Source organism: Protomyctophum bolini, assembly GCF_963924005.1.
Source record: "Protomyctophum bolini genome assembly, chromosome: 15".
NCBI classification, from domain to species: domain Eukaryota; kingdom Metazoa; phylum Chordata; class Actinopteri; order Myctophiformes; family Myctophidae; genus Protomyctophum; species Protomyctophum bolini.
The window spans coordinates 3,882,719-3,903,195 of NC_137876.1; the positions used below are offsets into that span (position 1 = coordinate 3,882,719).

The window sequence follows — 20,477 nt, forward strand, 5'->3', positions numbered from 1 at the left end:
GAGGAGAGTGGCAGGGACAGAGTGGAGGAGAGAGGCTGGGACATGGAGGAGAGAGGCTGGGACAGGGTGGAGAGTGGCAGGGACAGGGTGGAGGAGAGAGGCTAGTACAGGGTGGAGAGAGGCTGGGACAGGGTGGAGGAGAGAGGCTGGGAGGAGAGAGGCTAGGACAGGGTGGAGAGAGGCTGGGACAGGGTGGAGAGAGGCTGGGACAGGGTGGAGGCGCATTCATGCTCTTCAGGAGAGAAACAGCCACGAATGAGTCGAGTTCAGCAACAGCAGCGGAGCACACACCTGTGGTACGCCAGTGCCATCTATCTGTCTCTTTTTTCAGTGAATGTTGTCCAGGCTCAATTTCAAGGAATATTAGATAATATTGATGCATGTTGTACTGTTGTATGCGTATTTGTCATTTTGTTAAAACCCATTTATACCTGAGGCACTACGAGCTTGTAGATCTGCTATTCTTCAATAGCTAAAGTATAACATAATGCTTTAAAACACCAAAAGGGGTTCCCGTCCTGAATCGTTTTAAGCGTTCCATAATGGTGTCCCTCACAAACACGTGAAAATAGCAGACCTATACAGTAACGTTGATGCATTTGTGAGCTTAGTTGATCTGCTGTGTTGTGTGTGGTGTGCCAGCACATACAGTACCAGTTTTAAACGTTCTTAAATTGTGAATTAGTGTCATCTTGGCTGTGCCGTTCATTTTTTGCTGTATTTCGGGGGTCCTTCAGGCGAGTTCGGGGCAGCCTCTGGGTGCTGGCGAGTATGGCGCCAGGAGGAGCGAGTTTGAGGCCTGGCTTCTCCGGGAGAGCGAGCTGCTGTCGGGCGTCCTCGCCGCCGATGGAGGAGCGGCGCTCAGTGCCAAAGAACTCAAGAACCGCCAGGACACGCTCAAGGTGCGTACGGGTGTTCATTTGTTCCCAGGACACGCTCAAGGTGCGTACGGGTGTTCATTTGTTCCCAGGACACGCTCAAGGTGCGTACGGGTGTTCATTTGTTCCCAGGACACGCTCAAGGTGCGTACGGGTGTTCATTTGTTCCCAGGACACGCTCAAGGTGCGTACGGGTGTTCATTTGTTCCCAGGACACGCTCAAGGTGCGTACGGGTGTTCATTTGTTCCCAGGACACGCTCAAGGTGCGTACGGGTGTTCATTTGTTCCCAGGACACGCTCAAGGTGCGTACGGGTGTTCATTTGTTCCCAGGACACGCTCAAGGTGCGTACGGGTGTTCATTTGTTCCCAGGACACGCTCAAGGTGCGTAAACGTGTGTTCATTTGTTCCCTTCTTTTTGTTGGTTTTTGGAAGCAAATTTAGTTTTAGTCATAAGTCCCTTGAATGCTTCTCATTTTGATTTTGTCACATTTTAGTCACCTGGAATCTTTTAGTGTTTGTATAGTTTTAGTCAATTAAATATCATGAGATTTTTGTCGTGAGGTGAATAAGTTGTCTCATTCGTCGTTGACGGTGCCAAGCTGGATCAACAGGCTGGGGATTATGGGATCTGTAGTCATTAGCTACAGGATGAGCGTTGTGTGTGTGTGTGTGTGTGTGTGTGTGTGTGTGTGTACTGAGAGACGACGGATTAAGAGTCATTATCTTTGTTACCGTTATGGCTGAGACGGCGAACTCTTTTTAGGGTTAGGGTTTTTTGTTGCTTGATAATCACATTTGTTTTGCTTGGTTAAGACCTTTCAACTGCCTTGTCTATGCCTTTGGGTATTGAACTGAGATAGATTGATTGATTGAGTCTCGACTGTCTTAGTATATGCTTCTGTGGCGTGCAGAGAAACTATTTACAAACAATTACAATTTACGCATTTAGCAGACACTCTTCTGTCACTTATGTTGACTCTTAACATTACACCTATAGCTCCATGGTTTAGCATTCATTTCATATTTACACGTCTTCTGTGAAGCAAAGATTTTAGTTAAAAAACTTCGGCTCTGAAAGAATATTATATTCAAAGATTTGCGCCACATTTTCGCTATTTTTCAATAGCTAAAGTATGACAATGCTTAAAACACCAAAATGGGTTAAAATGTAAATTTCAGCTCTCACATTTATTTCAGACATAGTATGTGAAGAGTCTGCCTGTGCTATTAATTCATTTTGGAGAAAAGAAAGAAACTGTTTTTCTTTTTGTCCTCTCCTGAACAGGTAGTCCTGCCACCATGACTGTCTCTGTATCAAAAAGACTCACATTATTGTATGCTATTCTAGTGTCTAATAGAATCAATCACTTCAGTAATGACTAATGCTTGGTGTCCCTCGGTGCTCTCTTCAAGTTAATGGACTGCAGCTTCTTTTTATTTAAAAATGATGTATTGTGTTTATTACTTCATGTAAATATCCCTAATGCACTGTTCATTCACTGTCATTTGCATTTCTCCTCAAAGTGTAGTGCAGACAACACTGTAGTTCTGCTATTTTTTTTGAAAAATCGTGAAAATGTGGTGCAAATCATTGAATATATATTCTTTCAGTGCGAACGTTTTTTGCCTAAAATCTTTGCTTCCGAGGGGGTCCCTGGAACCACATATTTTCAGATGCGGTAATTCTGGGGGGGGTCCTTGACAAGAAATATTTTGAGAACCGCTGACAGAAACATGAGGGTTTTTCAGAAGACATTTTAGTAGAATCGTCCCCCGGTCTAAATGGGCCTAATGACCCTCTCTCTGCTTCCTCCTCCCCCGTGCCCCCCCAGGCTCTGAGGTCAGGGGTGGGCTGGGGTCAGGACCAGTTCCAGATGCTGCTCCAGGGACGCGTGGCGGAAGAAGGCGGGGCCGCGGCGGCGGCCGGCGGTGGCGGTGGCGGCGTTGGCGGGGTGACGGGCGGCATCGGCGGCGATGACGACCTGGAGGAGCTGAGATACCGCTGGATGCTCTACAAGTCCAAACTGAAGGATGTGGGAGAGCTGAGGGTCCGCCTCAATGTCAAGGTGAGGGTCCGCCTCAATGTCAAGGTGAGGGTCCGCCTCAATGTCAAGGTGAGGGTCCGCCTCAATGTCAAGGTGAGGGTCCGCCTCAATGTCAAGGTGAGGGTCCGCCTCAATGTCAAGGTGAGGGTCCGCCTCAATGTCAAGGTGAGGGTCCGCCTCAATGTCAAGGTGAGGAGGAGGGCCTTTCTGTGTGGAGTTTGCATGTTCTCCCCGTGTCCCCTAGGGTAGATACCCTCACAAAAACATGCAGTAATCCTGGTCTCTAAACTGCCTCCCCCTGGCCAGCCGGGGCGCCTGATGGAGGGGAAAGGAACTGGTTGGAATAACGTGTTCCTTCCACGTGCTATACGTCCAACCAGGGATACTCCCCCCTGTCAGGTGTAAAGGAGCAACTTGGACACTCAGGCATGAAGGTAGCATGAGTTAAGTCCGTTGCTCTCCCCAGGTTGGTGGAGGGTGTGTAGAGCCCAGGATCACAGTAGATGATTGGCACAGGGGTGAAAAATGGTGGGATAAAAAATATATTAAAAACAAAAAAAAAAAGGAAAAAGGTGAGGAGGAGGAGAGAGCTGAGGGATCTTTTTGGCTTAGTCTCATGATTAGTTTTCATTTAGTTTTAGTCACATTTTAGTCACCTGGAATGTCTTAGTTTTAGTCGAGTAAATGTCATAATGTCATACTCCACAGAGCAGTGGAAGAATGTCAACTTTTCCCCCCTGCGTGTTCTAAATTTGGACTGCAACTAATCTTTTTTGAATTTCACTTCCAAAGTTTTGCCTGGAAGCAAAGAGGAGAATTTGACTGCAGTAAAAATTCCCCTTAATTCTCACAAAAAACAAAAACAAAAAAAAGTGTAATCTGTGTCTGAGCCATCTATCCAATGAGGGAGCTTTATAGTATCTGGGTCAGGAGGACACGTATGCCCTCGGCCACTGGCAGTCACTGTTGTTTTTGGCTGCAAGTTTTTATTTTAGTTTTAGTCGTAGTCTCTCGAATAGTTTTCATTTAGTTTTTAGTCACATTTTAGTCACCCGGAATGTTTTAGTGTTAGTTTTAGTCACTTGTGAGCTTGTAGATCGGCTAACTCTGTCGGCTGGAAACCAAGGAACAATGGGGGGAAATCTGTCTGTCTGTCTGTCTGTCTGTCTGTCTGTCTGTCTGTCTGTCTGTCTGTCTGTCTGTCTGTCTGTCTGTCTGTCTGTCTGTCTGTACATAAAAATAAAGTGTTACTTACATGTAGTGAAAATAGCAGGTCTATCAGCTCACACTGTTCTCAATTCACCACAAGGTGGCAGTGTGACATCATTGTTATGAATCAAAATATCCAGGTTCCATTGTGAAGGCTTAACATGAACCCCTGTTGGTGTTTTATGCATTATGTTATACTTTAGCTGTTGGAAAAATAGCAGATCTACAAGCTCATAGCCCGGCAGAGCTTGTAGATCTGCTATTTTTGAAAAGTCGTGAAAATGTGGCACAAATATTTGAATATATATTCTTTCTGAGCAAACTTTTTAACTCAAATCTTTGCTTCTGGAACCACATATTTTCAGATGGGGGTCGGCGGCCAATTACATATATTTTTGGGGGTCCTTGACATGAAAATGTTTGAGAACGACTGACATAGAAACATGCTGTTTTTCAGAAGACATTCGTAGAACCGTCCTCAGGTCTAAATGGGTCTAAGTCAGGGGTCTGCGACCTTTTTTAAATGAAGTGCCATGTTTTTATTTTAGTAATCATAGATAGTCAGTGTGCCATATCAACATTCATTAATTTTAATGACGCCACGTGAAAAATTCCAACATATTTTGCTTGTCCACAGATTCTCCTTCTCCTAATTTTTTAATATTTTCTTTCACGTTGTTATAATGATCATTAGAGCCAAGGCAATAACAGAGTTCAGTTTTAATTAATGTAGAATGCAGGATGTAATTTATACAAAAATGTGAGGGACTTCATTTATTTGACTGCATTTTTTTTTAATAGTTTATTTAAAACCCAAAAATACTCTCTCACACACTTGCCAGTGTGCCAGTGATCACCCTCCTTTGTGCCAATGTTGGCACTGGTGCCAATAAGGTTGCCTACCCCTGGTCTAAGTAACACATGTCAGTACTTTCTTCCCCTGCCGGTTATGTATTGACTGTGGCGTGTTTGTGTGTGTTTCTCTGCAGGGCGTCGCCAGCAAGGAGGGACGCACCACCAAGACACTGAAGGAGCAGCAGGTACAAAAGGTACACTATATACTCCATTTAAAGGTTCCGTGACATCCATTTAAAGGTTCCGTGACATTAGTTTTCACTAGACCTGTAAACGCAGACAAACAGCCATATGTGCAGAGGCCATCATTATTAGACTGAGACGACGATTATGCACAGTCAGAGCCAGGAGGCAGAGAGCGAGAGAGAGGAGGAGGTCAGCCAGAAGATGAGCAGAGAGAGCTTGGCCTGCCAGAGTCTTTTTGGCTGTATTATTTATATATATATATATACGCTGCATGCCAAATGGACATGGATTGCATAATGAGTTCAGGGCTAAAAGTCTCCCCAGGCATCTTAACTCACCAACTATCACATCTTAACTCACCAACTATCACATCTTAACTCACCAACTATCACATCTTAACTCACCAACTATCACATCTTAACTCACCAACTATCACATCTTAACTCACCAACTATCACATCTTAACTCACCAACTATCACATCTTAACTCACCAACTATCACATCTTAACTCACCAACTATCACATCTTAACTCACCAACTATCACATCTTAACTCACCAACTATCACATCTTAACTCACCAACTATCACATCTTAACTCACCAACTATCACATCTTAACTCACCAACTATCACATCTTAACTCACCAACTATCACATCTTAACTCACCAACTATCACATCTTAACTCACCAACTATCACATCTTAACTCACCAACTATCACATCTTAACTCACCCAACTATCACATCTTAACTCACCAACTATCACATCTTAACTCACCAACTATCACATCTTAACTCACCAACTATCACATCTTAACTCACCAACTATCACATCTTAACTCACCAACTATCACATCTTAACTCACCCAACTATCACATCTTAACTCACCAACTATCACATCTTAACTCACCAACTATCACATCTTAACTCACCAACTATCACATCTTAACTCACCAACTATCACATCTTAACTCACCAACTATCACATCTTAACTCACCAACTATCACATCTTAACTCACCAACTATCACATCTTAACTCACCAACTATCACATCTTAACTCACCAACTATCACATCTTAACTCACCAACTATCACATCTTAACTCACCAACTATCACATCTTAACTCACCAACTATCACATCTTAACTCACCAACTATCACATCTTAACTCACCAACTATCACATCTTAACTCACCCAACTATCACATCTTAACTCACCAACTATCACATCTTAACTCACCAACTATCACATCTTAACTCACCAACTATCACATCTTAACTCACCAACTATCACAGATGTTTCTCTGGGAACTTCCTGAGGTGGCATTATTATTTCTTCCCCCCGTGCAACAAAAAGACCACGTTTAAAGAATTCTAAATAGAATACTTAACAACTTTAACACTATTATAGCCGTGGAGCCACAGGCCCAAAAGCTCATATTATTAGATTAACCTGTGATGTTTTTATTTGTGTTTTATGTATTCACTTTAAGGTCATTAAGGTCCACAGAATGAGTTGGTCTGCTCTGAAGGAAACATTGCAGAAAAAACGATACGGACATTTTTGTATACGACACCATAGACAACCAATATAAGGCAAAAATGTCCACATTTCATCATGTGACATTTTCATGATTCTTTTGATGATGATTTTTCTTTTTTTATATTTTTTATCCCACGATTTTGTAACCCATTTTTCACCCCTGTGCCAATCATCTACTGTGATCCTGGGCTCTACACACCCTCCGCCAACCTGGGGAGAGCAACGGACTTAACTCATGCTCCCTACATGCCTGAGTGTCCAAGTTGCTCCTTTACACCTGACAGGGGGGAGTTTCCCTGGTTGGACGTAGCGCGTGGAAGGAACACGTTATTCCAACCAGTTCCTTTCCCCTCCATCAGGCGCCCCGGCTGGCCAGGGGGAGGCAGTTTAGAGACCAGTTCCTTTCCCCTCCATCAGGCGCCCCGGCTGGCCAGGGGGAGGCAGTTTAGAGACCAGGATTACGTCATGTTTCTTTGTGAGGGTACCTACCCTAGGGGACACGGGGAGAACATGCATTGTCATGATTCTGAATGCATTCCAAGCATTATTTTTGCACGAAAAACACTCCTCGCCCCAAATGTGCCCAAATGTGCTGACCTCATCACATTTGTGATGACAGCTATGGCCGCTTTAAGTTCATGAACTATTTATTTATTTATTGGCACCGAGTCTCCGCTATACGAGTCCACTGTTAATTCAGCGCCCAGTGGAGTGTTGCATGATGGGATTAATCCACCCCCTCACCCCCCATGTGACCCCATGCTGACGCTGGGCTCACTCAGCTGAGACCAAACGCTCCCTCCTGGGGTTTTTGAGTGGTGCAACCACTCCAAGGAACAGCAATGTCCGTCTCCCAACCCAATGTGAATATGTTTAGAGTACCAGTAGGGCAAAAGTTGCGCTGTTGTGCCAGAGAGAGAGAGAGAGATAGTGTTGCACTGTTGCCTGCTAATTACAGAGAGAGAGAGGCAGGGAGAGAGGGGAGTTGCACCACTCCGTTCACACAGGTGTTTTTTTTTGTGGTGCAACCACTCCAAGGAACAGCTTTGTCCGTGTACTTTTACTTAGTAGTAGTTCTCTGTAATGAAGTAGTTCTAAATTGCAGTATTGGTACTTTTTAACTATAAGTAAAACAACTGAGTACTTGTTCCCCCGCCGCCCGGCGGAGACGATATCCTCATTGATTCCCGCTGTGCGTTCTTCCGGCGACCTCATGCAGTCAGCGGTACTTTGGACCGGTTCCCAGTCGGTCCACTTAACCCATTCTGAACGGGAACCCGTTTTGGTGTTGGCATTATGTCGTGCTTTAGCTATTGAAAAACAGCAGATCTACAAGCTCATAGCTCGAGCTTGTAGGTCTGCTATTTTGAAAAATCGAAGAACGACTGACATTTTTAAATCTGATCTCAGGTCAGAATGGGTTCATCAGACCAGTGTGTGTCCAGTGGAAACCTCGTATGAATCTGATCTCAGGTCAGAATGGGTTAAGCCTGGCAGTAATAATAGTGGACCCTTTTTCTCTCTCTCTCTCTCTCTCTCTCTCTCTCTCTCTCTGTCTCTCTCTCTGTCTCTCTCTCTCTCTCTGTCTCTCTCTCTGTCTCTCTCTCTCTCTCTGTCTCTCTCTCTCTCTCTCTCTCTCTCTCTGTCTCTCTCTCTGTCTCTCTCTCCTCTCTCTCTCTCTCTCTCTCTCTCTCTCTCTCTGTCTCTCTCTCTGTCTCTCTCTCTCTCTCTGTCTCTCTCTCTCTCTCTCTCTCCTCTCTCTCTCTCTCTCTCTCTCTCTCTCTCTCTCTCCTCTCTCTCTCTCTCTCTCTCTCTCTCTCTCTCTATTTGAATTGAGGAATTAGACACGCTTTCTGGCCCAGTGCGTGCTTGAAATGGTGAACACTGTCCAGCCAGGAATGCCCTGCAATGCTATGTCTACTGTACTCAATGTCTACTGTACTCAATGTCTACTGTACTCAATGTCTACTGTACTCAATGTCTACTGTACTCAATGTCTACTGTACTGTGTGTCAACTCTGAGGAAATGACTCAGGACTGAAAGGCTGCTTCAGAAAGCAGAGTAGATACAGTGGAGTGCCCCCCCCCCCCCCCCCTGGAGTGCCCCCCCCCCTGGTGGGGGGGGGGCTCCCCGCTATGACATAACCCAGGCGCTTGAGCCCGGAAATTGGTTCCATTTTGATTTGCGACGCTGAGCGTTTTAATGCGAGTGGACACACTGGACACACTGCGATACGTTTAACAACCTGTCAGTTTGTGCCTTTTAGCCCATTAATTAAAACCACCGGGGAAAGCACCCGTGTCATTTTATATTTTAGCTATGTATACAGTATATATATATATATAGCAACATAACTAAGGTTTTTTTTTTAGAACAGTGGTTTAATCAGAAACTAGCAGACCTACGTACTGTAAGCTCACAGTGCGATATTTGAAAAGTCTTTAAAAAAGTGTTAATGACTTGGAGATGTGTTTTAACACTGTGTGGGGGCGGGGGGGGGGGGGGGGGGGGTCCTGGTACAGAACATTTTCAGATTGGGGGGGGGGGGGGGGTCCGCAGCCAAATACATGTAATTCTGGGGTTTCCTACTGAGAACTAGTGATTTAGATTTGTGTTGAATGGGGCCCTCAGAGCTCAATGGGTTATCTTCATTATTTCTGACCCCACAGTGAACAGCTGTAGGTACATTAAGCCACTTTGATGTTCAGGAACCCTTCCGGTGACTGTCATAAATAATGCATATGGACAGGTCTCTCTGTGGCAAAGACCTGGCCTCATTATAATATAATGCTCTTACTGTGAAGTCAAGGTTTTCTTCAGAATATGTAAGACATATTAGGAGTCCACTTGACTAGCACAGTGGTCCTCAGACGTTTGATTTTTTTCAAGGACCCCCGTAACTCTGAGAGTGGTCCGTTGAACCAATTCATCAGTAAGACCGTAAAGACACGCAATAAGGGGACATGTCTGTAAAAGCTCCAGTAGCTGCACAAGGTATGTTTGCAGAAGAAAGGTGCGTGCGTGTGTGCGTGTACCATGACTTACTCTTAAGCAACTCTCTGTCTCTCCTGTGCACACATGCATGATGAACTGAGAGGTCAGAGGTCAAATGTGACACACACACACATACCTTTGCACCAGCAGTGTTTGTATTGAGTCATGCAGAGTTTCACTTCCTCTTTCGCCCACAGTATTGACCTGTGGCTTCTAACACCACTGCTGTGGTTCAATTCATCCCTATTCCGTTTGGAGTGGTTTGTTGTTCACATTGTGTAAAGTATCTGGGCCTGCGGTGCAGTCCTTGTCCATCCACTCTGGGCCTCGGAAACTAATGAAGCAATCTTCTTTTGTCTTTTTAATTGGCCACATGACACCTCTGCATTCCTTCGAAGATTGAGCAACAATAGTCGATCAGGCTACAAGCTCACGACGCGTTGCGATGCAGTGTGAGCTTGTAGATCAGCTATTTTAGATGAGACCCCCTGTTCAGTTTAGGTAGTCCTAAAGGAGCAGATGAGACCCTCTGTTCAGTTTAGGTAGTCCTAAAGGAGCAGATGAGACCCTCTGTTCAGTTTAGGTATTCCTAAAGGCTTTGTGACACAAACACAGAGAAAGAGAGACATAGAGAGCATCTCTCTCTCTCTCCCTCTCTCTCCATCTCCCTCAGTGGACAAACTTGCAAGTTGCAACAAGTGTTAGGTCAAGTGTAACCTAGTGGTCTGAACATTTGTAGATCTGCTCATTTTGAATTTGACTCCTGAAAAGCAACGTTTTCTTCTTCCTCCCGACAGAGACTATCTGGTAAATAAAAGGTCGGGACTCGTTTCAATGTGAACGCCTCGTTACGAGTAGTGACTCAGATAGAGTGGACATGTAATGACGCATCGGGGCTGCAATCAGCGTGATTGGATCTGAACTCCTCTCATAATCCCTCCATGAATGTTTTCATCCCCTCTTGTGACACCAGAGAGACACACGGCTGCTATTTAACCCACAGCTGTAGACAGGTTAAGCTGTTACACTGCTGCTATTTAACCCTATTTAACCCTGTAGACGATTCTACAAAAAAATGCCTTCTAAATCCTGACAGTTTTCTGAAAAACCCTGTGTTTATACGTCAGTGGTGCGCAACCGTTTTCATGTCAAGGACCCCTAGAATTATATGTATTTGGCCGCAGGCCCCCCATCTGAAAATGTGTTGGGGTCCAGGGACCTAAAAATGTTCACTCTGAAAGAATATATATTCAAAGATTTGCGCCACATTTTCACGACCTACAGTGCCGCTCTACGAGCTTGTAGATCTGCTATTTTTCAATAGCTAAAGTATAAGATGATGCTTAGAACACCAACAGGGGTCAATGTTTTCATCCCCTCTTGACACCAGCGAGATGCGCGGCTGGTATTTAATTAGGCTCCAAATGGAAAGCGGCGTTCTTTAATCATATTAAACCCTGACGTCCATATTTAGAGCACATTTACAGCAAAAATTGAATTTCTGTTTTATTATCAAAAAATGGGCAAAAATGACACGTTGTTAGATAGTTTTGAGTGTATGTGTAAACACAAACATTGAGGACAAAAGTGAAGACGCAAATTGTGATTGGCCGGAATGAGATGATGTATGATGATAAGAGCGCCCCATACTTCACACGGGTGTGATTTTTTTTTATCATACTATGAAGTGCGCCCCCCTCTCTGTAACCCCCCCCCCCCCCTCCCTCCAGCAAAATGTGTCTGTTTCATAGCAGATAAACAAGCTCACAGAGCCTCACTTTGTGCCGCACTGTGAGCTTGAACATCTGCTATTTTTGATGATAATTCTTTTTTAACTCAAATCTTCTCTTCTGGGCGTCCCTGGCACACAGATGGGGGGGGGGGGTCTGTGGCCAAATGTTTATCAATATATAAAAAAGACTTTGAGAACTACTGCCCAAGAAATGATTGTGCATAAAAAAGCCAGTACATCAGCAGTTTCTGAACTCCTAACACCAGCCCGTTTGGCTGACACAACCATGACACATTCAGAGAGTCTTAAATCACCGTTTCTTCTGCATTCTGACACTGGGGGTTTTGAAGTGCTCACCGTCTTCACCTTACATGGGCAACTGGCGGCCCGGGGACCACATGCACTTAAATGTCCTTCACTTAAAGGGACACTTCACCCTTTTTGCAAAAAAATATATGTTAATGACATTTAGAAGCTTTAGATCACTTTCCTGGGGGTATTTATGTGTGTAATATGTGGTTTTAGATATTTTAGATTGTAGCAGTGAGCCTGTTGTCTCTGATGTCATGGACACTGGTCTCACTACCTTCCTGGACTACAATTCCCATAATTATTTGGTGCACTGCTCCTCCTTGTGGATAGGGGGAGAGCTGTCTTACTGAGACAACATTTAGTCCAGGAAGGAAGTGAGCCCAGTGTCCATGACATCAGAGACAACAGGCTCACTGCTACAATCTAAAATATCTAAAACCACATATTACACACATAAATACCCCCAGGAAAGTGATCTAAAGCTTCTAAACGTCATTAACATATATTTTTTTGCAAAAAGGGTGAAGTGTCCCTTTAAAGGAGAATTCCATGCTTAGAAGGCTTTCTTACCTTTTATTTGTAGTTGTTACGTCCCCACCAAAGAGGTCCAGGTGTTATTTTGTGCTAAAACGCATTATTGGCTATTTCCCCTACCATAAGCCCTCAATGAATTGAATTGAATTGTTAAGAAAAGGCTTCAACATAGAGGTTGGGTTTTCAGGAGATTTAAACGTGGATACTGATTTTGGGCAACTTTGACGACGGAGAGGGCCACTATATTTCCACACTCACTCCCTATAGGGCCATTTTTTACCATATTCGAATTGAAATCTTGAATAATCTTTTGCTCTTTTTTAATTGGAAAATTTACCTTTTTATGTCATTTCAAATGCCTTTAATTATACAGTACTTGTATTGAGCAATGAGCTACTAATTTAGACTGAAGTAATTAAAGCGGGTTGTGGAATTGTAAACGGCTGAAACCAATATATCAGTGTTCTGACATTAACCTGATGGACACATTAAGTGAAGGCGGGGGGCCCCCAGTTGCCCACCCCTGGTATGAGGCCTTCCAGAGAGCGGGGGCCCCTGGTTGCAAAAGCCCTGCCGCCCCTTAGTGACGAGCTGAGCTGTATAGGGGTCTCCAGGAGGGTCTTGTCTGAGGGAGGTTTTAAGACGCGACACACTGAGGTCAGGGAGAGAATGAGAACATTGACTGGGCAGTTGTATTAGTCCCTGAGGTGGGGAACTAGATTAGATACCCCATGTTAACCAATGACACCATAATGAAATCCTTTGTTTATTGCACCGGCACAAATCAATAACTCGATCGCAGTGCAATACAATATCTACTACGTCATGTAATGAAAAAGGTCTCGATGGTCTACAAGCACAGAATACCGTTTTCAGTTGTTCACCCCAGCATAACTGGCCATAATCTGGCATGGGGAGAGAGTATGTTTTGAACTCTGTCCGTGTGTGCACCACTCAGTTCACACGGGTGTGATTTCTTTAATATTACTCCTCCAGATTTTGTCCAAAAATCCCACAAATCGTTACACACTATCTCTAGTCATGTGTTCAAGACGGTTCTGTCCGATATTTCATATTCCATCCTAATTGGCTAACATTAGCACTTTCTAGTTATTCTGTGAACCTTCTGTGAAGGTTATCACCTACACAGAAGCTGCATAGGGTCATTAAGTCTATCATTATTTTTTGTTGTCAATTTGTTTCTATATTTTGCGGTCAGCGAGTGGCGCTTCTCCCCCAGCAAGCCAGAGCATTCATGTTTCTCCCCAGGACAGTAGCCATGAGGACCAGAAGGCTTTGATAAACCACATATCTAAAAAGTTCTCACGTCTCCTGAAGAAACCTGGACTGGACTTTTATTATGTACTTTTCCTACTCCCAGTTTATTATGATCCACATGAACGCCCGGTCTAATTGCAGGACTGGACTATCTCCACCTTCATGATGATGAGTTTGGATGAAAACAGCTTGGGAGAAGAAAAAAGAGAAAAAAATCAATGACTGGTTCCTTTGTTTTCCCCCAAAGTGAAGGTTTTCACTAGCTTTGCATTACATCATGGAACAATGTTCTGGGCTCCTGGTCATTGCTTCTGATGAGGCCAAACGTCAGAACACTGGACAGGACTTCAGAAAGACTACAACTATACAAATGTCCTTCTAAATCATGACAGTTTTCAGAAAAACCCTGTGTTTCTATATTAGTGGTTCTGAAATTGTGTCATGTCAAGGACCCCCAGAAATGTTATGTAATTGGCCACCGATCCCCATCTAAAAATATGTTGTTCCAAGGACTCCCCAGAAGCAAGGTTTTGAGTTTTAAACATTCGCTCTGAAAGAATATATATATATTCACCACATTTTAAAAACGGGTTTTTGGAACTATAGGGCTGCAACTGTCAGTTATTTTATTAGTGATCGTTCCACCTAAGAATTACTATCGATTACTCTTTTTGGATTAATCGAATCGCCGAGAAGCGTGTTTTCGTAATTTTGTTTTATTTTGTCATATCAGTGAATGGCCGCAAAAACATTTGAATAGATCTGATTTTATAATCGGCTAGAGCGGTTAGTCGTCTCTCTCTCTCTCTCTCTCTCTCTCTCCTCCTGTACTGTACTGTACTGTCACTGTGGGTGTTGCAGCAGTTGTACATTTGCAGATCGGATGGCATTTACCAACGTTGCTGATTACATTAATCTTCACCGAGGCAGGCGAGGCATCTGAGAGAATGTCGTGTGCACACCATCTTTAAGGCCCTGTTTCTTCACACTTGACGTTAAATACATACCTTTGTGTTTGTTTATGTTGCCCTGTCTTTGTGCACGTTTTCTGAAAGGCATCTGGCGAGGTGCAATAGTGCAGTGTGTGGCCATAGTCGGCGTACAGTATGTGTTACTGTACGTCTTCAGAATGGGTGGAAACAAAACTGTTCCGTTATTATCATTAAACCCCAGTTACCCCAAATGCCCCCCCCCCCCGTGCATGGCATTTCGCCCCGCCCTGCAGTTCCAGACGTGGCCGCGAGGGGCCACCGTTTCCCCACAGCTACTGGTTAAGGCGTCAGTGAGTGTGTGTGTGTGTGTGGGCCGTGTTGCGTTCAGGTTGATAAGGCAGCGGTCTGATGCTGATGCTGGTGTTCAGAAGGTTAAATGCACATGTGGGGGCGAGTGGCAGTGGTGATTCACTGAATCAGAGACACGGAGTGAGCTACATGTGTGGTGAGAGAGATGAGCCTCGTATCGGGTCGGTGTCGGCATTCATCATCATGTTTCTTAATAGCGTGTGGGCGTGCTGTTGGTTTCACATGTGGGTGGGTGGGCGGCGAAGGTGGGTGTGATGTGGATGGGGAGCCAGTGCAGTGAACGGTGGGTGGGTGGGTGGCAAGGGTGGGTGTGATGTTGGATACACGTATTTACGCACTCTCCTAGCAGCGTTGTTTTTGAAGCCTCTGCACTGTCTGCAGGCTCTTGAAGTGCGTTGATCATGGACGTTAGATCGGTGAATATATTTCTCCAAACCGCCTCGGAACGGATGAGGGGAGAGACTAGTAGTAGTCAACAAATAGAAGCGACCTCAAACGTGGCCCCTCCGTCAGTCGTCACGTCCATTCACGGAAGACGGAGGGGTCCCTTCGTCCCTGTGCTTGGAAACCAAACCTAACCAGCCCGTCAACACACGCCTATTTATTTATTAAAACAGTTTCACTGCCTAGGGCGAGATTGGACGAGATAAGGGTTTATAGTGTTTAATAATAATGATTATTTACCGGCTCTTGCCGTTATCGTCACCAGGCAACGCTTCGCTTCTGCGTTGGCGACGTCATCGGTTATTTTCCGTCCTTCGGTCCGGGACTAGACAGACTCGATCCAAAAAAACGTACTGTTTGTATTGTAATTGTATTGGAGCTGATCATACAAAAACATCCATGTTTTTGGGGGGGGGTCAATAAAATAAAATCATCGCAACGACGTGGGACCGTTTCCAGAGCTTATGATGAAAGAACGAAAGCATATTATGTATATGTAAGTATATGTACATGTTCAATCCCAGCGAGACAGTTACTGGGCCCTTGGATCGAAATCAATCCAAAAATATACCTGTTCTCAGTTATGAATGCCCTCCATATTGACGCGTGTGTGTGTGTGTGTGTGCTTGTGTGTGTGTGTCCGTCTGTGTGTGTGTGTGTGTGTGTGTGTGTGTGTGTGTGTGTGTGTGTGTGTGCCTGCCTGCCTCCCCTTGCAGCGGAAGGCCCCGGGCCTCCTCCAGCGCGTGTGTCGCGTGGTCCTGCCCCTGTGGCTCCTCTTCATGGCCCTCCTCCTCCTCCTGTCGCTGCTGCCCTTCATGGGGGGCGACGGCCCCTCCTGCTCCCTCACCAACAACTTCGCCCGCTCCTTCAACATCATGCTGCGCTACGACGGACCCCCGCCCACGTGAAGCCGCCACCACGGGACGGGACTATGGCCTCGGAAAATACCACCAGACAAACGACAAACCAAAAAAAGGTCTGGGACCGAGTCCACTTCAATATGTAGCGCAGACGTTCGATCGCTCTCTGCTGACTTCTGATCCGTCTGCACCTTTTGTTAAATTGACGCAGACACGCACACCTGTACACACACACACACACACACACTCCTCTCTCTCTGGTTCTCTAATTAACCCATTTTGGGCGGAAACCCCTTTTGGTGTTAGCATTATGTTATGCTTTAGCTATTGAAAAATAGCAGATCTACAAGCTCGTAGCGCGCCACCGAGTGGCGCGCTACGAGGTCTGCTATTTTTGAAGAATCGAAGAACGACTGACATAGAAACATAGCTTTTTCAGAGAAGTGTCAGGATGTAGAAGATATTTATCGAATCGTTCCCAGGTCATAATGGGTTAAATTGACGCAGACACGCACACCCGTACACACACACACACACCTCTCTCTCTCTCTCTCTCTCTCTCTCTGGCGCTCTAATTAATTAGCCTCATGTCGTGCAGCTGTGTCTGCCTTTATGCCATAGAAAGCATGGAGTGGACCCCAGGCTAACGACGGACCGCCACCGCCCACGTGAAGCCAAGAACGGATAGAGAGAGGAGGAGGAGGGGGTTCACGTTATCCTTCTGAACCTCTCGTCTTTATCAACGTGGGACGGTATATTATTCCAGGGACCACCGTTAGCAGGGGGTGCCAAATATGGACCCCTTTTATTAAGGCCCCCCACTACGCATCATGCTCCTAGTTGTTTCTGTAGGTGTTAAGATGACCACCGCGGCGGTTGGGGGGGATACAACATGACGTCACCGAGCTAGCTGCGGCGTCATGTCGACCTAAACCATGGTTTAGGTCAGGAGGTGATGTCCCTATCCCGCCGAAAATGGTGAGTAGCTTATCACCTAAAACTGGTAGTATGCGTGGCCCTTTTTTTAGAAGTCCTGTAACTCCTGTGTACAAATGGAGCGGAGAGTACAGGAGTACAGAGGGCAGGCTGTACACTCTCCGAGTTAAAAGGGGGGTGGGGGAGATTTTTACGGCTCTAGCAGTGATTCTCAACCCGTTTTCTAGTGTCTATCTGTGCACGCCACTGATCCTGTAGCACCTCTCCACACCGTCTGTCCCCATTCTGAGAAGACATGGCGCTTGTAGCAGCAACATGTACCACATCCTCAGTAGCTTCCTGTTCTTCTTATTTTGCAGAATGTACCAAAAATCAACCCCTTTTTTTTGGGGGGGGGGGGGTTGACCTCTTAAGTTTGTTTGAATGTTTTATTCTTTGACGATAATATACTGTAATCTCTTTTTAAGCCTCTCGCTCATATTATATTGCATGTGAGATTTATATATATTTTTAAAGTGTATAATTATTTTATGTGAGCTTATATTCTGCTTATATTGATGCCTTATTGTTTTCGCGCCAACGCCAACTTGTACTCTAGTTGCCATTTATTTTGTCTTTCACACATCTATTCACGCACCAAAAATAGCCGATCTAAAAGCTCACGGGACTTCACAGTGGCGACGCGTTGTGAGCTTGCAGATCTGCTATATCTGTCTCGCAACTTAACAGCATAACAGTCTGTTGTGTGTAGATCCTGCTGCTTTCGACCGTAGAAGGACTTTTTTCATGAGCTGCTGGGAGCGTTTCTGGACTTCCCTTGAGGTGCTATGTTGTGTTTTGCTGTCCTTCACAATGCCTAAAACCACAGCAATACCACGTATGAGAACGGCAATTAACAAAACCTCCGCTCCCTGACGTCTCCTCCAGTCGGGACTGCACCGCACAAGTAGCACGTACACCCTGATGTCTCCTTCGGGACAAGCATCGGGTGCAGTGTTTAGTTTAGACAGTTTTTGGTTTAGACTATAGTCATTGGTTAGACCAGTCATTAGTCCTACAACTACAACCTATCTCAAACCCTCACCCTAAACCTATAACCTCCCACGGGGCAGCACACCTAAACCTAACCTTAACCCATGTCTAACCAATGACTAGTCTAAACTAAGTGTGCACCGCACAAGAATCACTTCCCTGATGTCTCCTTTCGGAGCTCACTGCACAAGCATGCACTCCTTGTCTACTACGCTGATCTCTTTTTATATACAGTTTTGGAAACTGGAAATAGCCTCTCGTTTCTGGGAGAATGCCCTTTTTTGTGCAAACTCACGAAACCCACAATTGCCTGAAAACCTCTCTCTCTCTCTCTCTCTCTCTCTCTCTCTCTCTCTCTCAAACACACACAGGCTGTCCCATTTTCTCTCTCTCTCTTCTCTTGCTTTGTTGCTTTTTTTTATGGACTTCTCACGTTGCTATGGAAACCGGGGGCCAAATAAAGCTCGTCTGTTAACTCTTTGTTCACAGACGTTACGTCTCTCCACTAATACTTTGGTTATGTTATGAATGTAATCACTGCCTAAGGATTCATCACTTTTTTTTAGGAATAACTAATAATCACTTTTGTTGGGGGAAAAATAACTGATAATCACTTTTGTTGGGGGAAAATAACTGATAATCACTTTTGTTGGGGGAAAATAACTGATAATCACTTTTGTTGGGGGAATAACTTATAATCACTTTTGCTTGATAATATGTATGGTTTAAAACGAGTAAGACGCGCAAACGCGAGAAGCGAACGCAGATCTTGGACCATGCCATCACACTCATGTCACCATGACTCAGCCATAGCCAAGGAGTCCCCAAAGCAGCTATACGTCCAAATATGGAGTGTGTTGCATCAATCACAAACAAATCACTCAGCTCCATATATGGGCACAAAAGTGGGACAGACACACACACAGACAGACAGACAGACATGATCTGCTAGGTCTCATAGTAAGTGCTCACTGCATTCGCAATCACAACTTAAGTTTAAAATCCTAATTTATATGTAGCTTTTCAGTCTATCACTTCCAGTGAGTGACATGGTCGTACGGCAAAATAACTTTTTTGCCAGAAGGCCGCAATTTTATTATTATTATTTTTTTACCGCCCCTTATTTTCCAAATACCGCCGTGACACCTTCCAGCTCGGTGAAACTACAGCCTCCGAAGAGACGCTCAATATTTCTGGGTGTTCATTTTTTATTAGATTTTATGGAAATGCGCATAAATGAATCAAATGTACTGTACCACATAAACCTACAGTGTTAAAGGCATACATAGGAAATACCTTATTTATTATGGAACCTATATTTATACGATCACATAATCTAATCAATTAGTAGCTGCGCCATGCCATTATAATCAAGTATTTATTCACGCTTAAACGCATACTTAAGCTTCATGATTACGTCTTTCTTGGGCAGAATGTATTTTAAGACCTATGGCTTTTTGCATAGGTGGAATGTACAACAATATAGGACCTTAATACGTTTATATATTTGTATTGTATTGTTATTTTTCAGGAAGTTTCTGTAGATTACTACAGTACAGTTCTTCTCCTTGCACTGTCCTCGTGTTACGCATGTTTTCTTTTAGAGATATTTAGGATATACTGTATGCTTCCCTACATTATGCAACGTGTCACTTCAATTGTCTTTTTTTTTTGGAAGGATGATGAATTGGATATGATTAATATGATGGTGGGACATCATATTAAGAAATGCCTTCCTAATGTGTGCGGGTAGTATAAGGTATGAAACGATTACATTTCAGGATATATATACTGTATTATGGCTTGAATAGACCAGACCGCCATGGCATCATTATGCAAATAAAACCTGATTAACCTTTTTTTTTTCATCATCTTCTTCCTTTCTTTCTTTAAAATGGATTTATTTAGCGCACAGACGATGGAGATTTAATATTGAGTTCTGCCTGTAAATGGTACCGTCTATTTTATTACCGTTATCAAGATTAATAGAAATGCTTAAGAGGAATCATGTGAGCTTGTACAGGTATTTAACCCTTTTATTAATCTGTTGATACTGCAGTGTAATCCAACAGTGTCTAAACCATGCATGTTCATTGCGGTACATTTACTCAACTGTACTTAAGTACATTAACACTTTGACTTCTATTCACAAGTTCCTCGAGTTAATTCTTTGTAGAACACTTTCCCTGCGATTCGTAAGTTGCCCGAGTTATGTTTTCATTGTTTAATTCACGCTTTTAATCGGTTTTAAGTCAAGTTAAGTTGTTGTGATCGGCACTTTGGAATATTATTTTTTTCAACTCAGCGGTCGGTGCAGTGGCTGTTCAAAGG

At 44.2% G+C, this 20,477-nt stretch overlaps 1 protein-coding gene across 1 annotated transcript in view; it reads left to right on the forward strand.

Moving 5' to 3' along the window:
- The window catches only part of syne3 (spectrin repeat containing, nuclear envelope family member 3), a 68,639-nt gene extending 52,173 nt beyond the window's left edge, over positions 1 to 16,466 (forward strand). Inside the window, exons 18-22 of the mRNA XM_080783340.1 lie at positions 7 to 296; positions 738 to 902; positions 2,714 to 2,947; positions 5,125 to 5,184; positions 16,035 to 16,466. Coding sequence (XP_080639466.1) covers positions 7 to 296; positions 738 to 902; positions 2,714 to 2,947; positions 5,125 to 5,184; positions 16,035 to 16,226 — 941 coding nt within the window. The 3' untranslated portion in view covers positions 16,227 to 16,466. The remainder of the gene's footprint in view (positions 1 to 6; positions 297 to 737; positions 903 to 2,713; positions 2,948 to 5,124; positions 5,185 to 16,034) is intronic.
- The last annotated feature ends 4,011 nt before the right edge of the window (positions 16,467 to 20,477 follow it).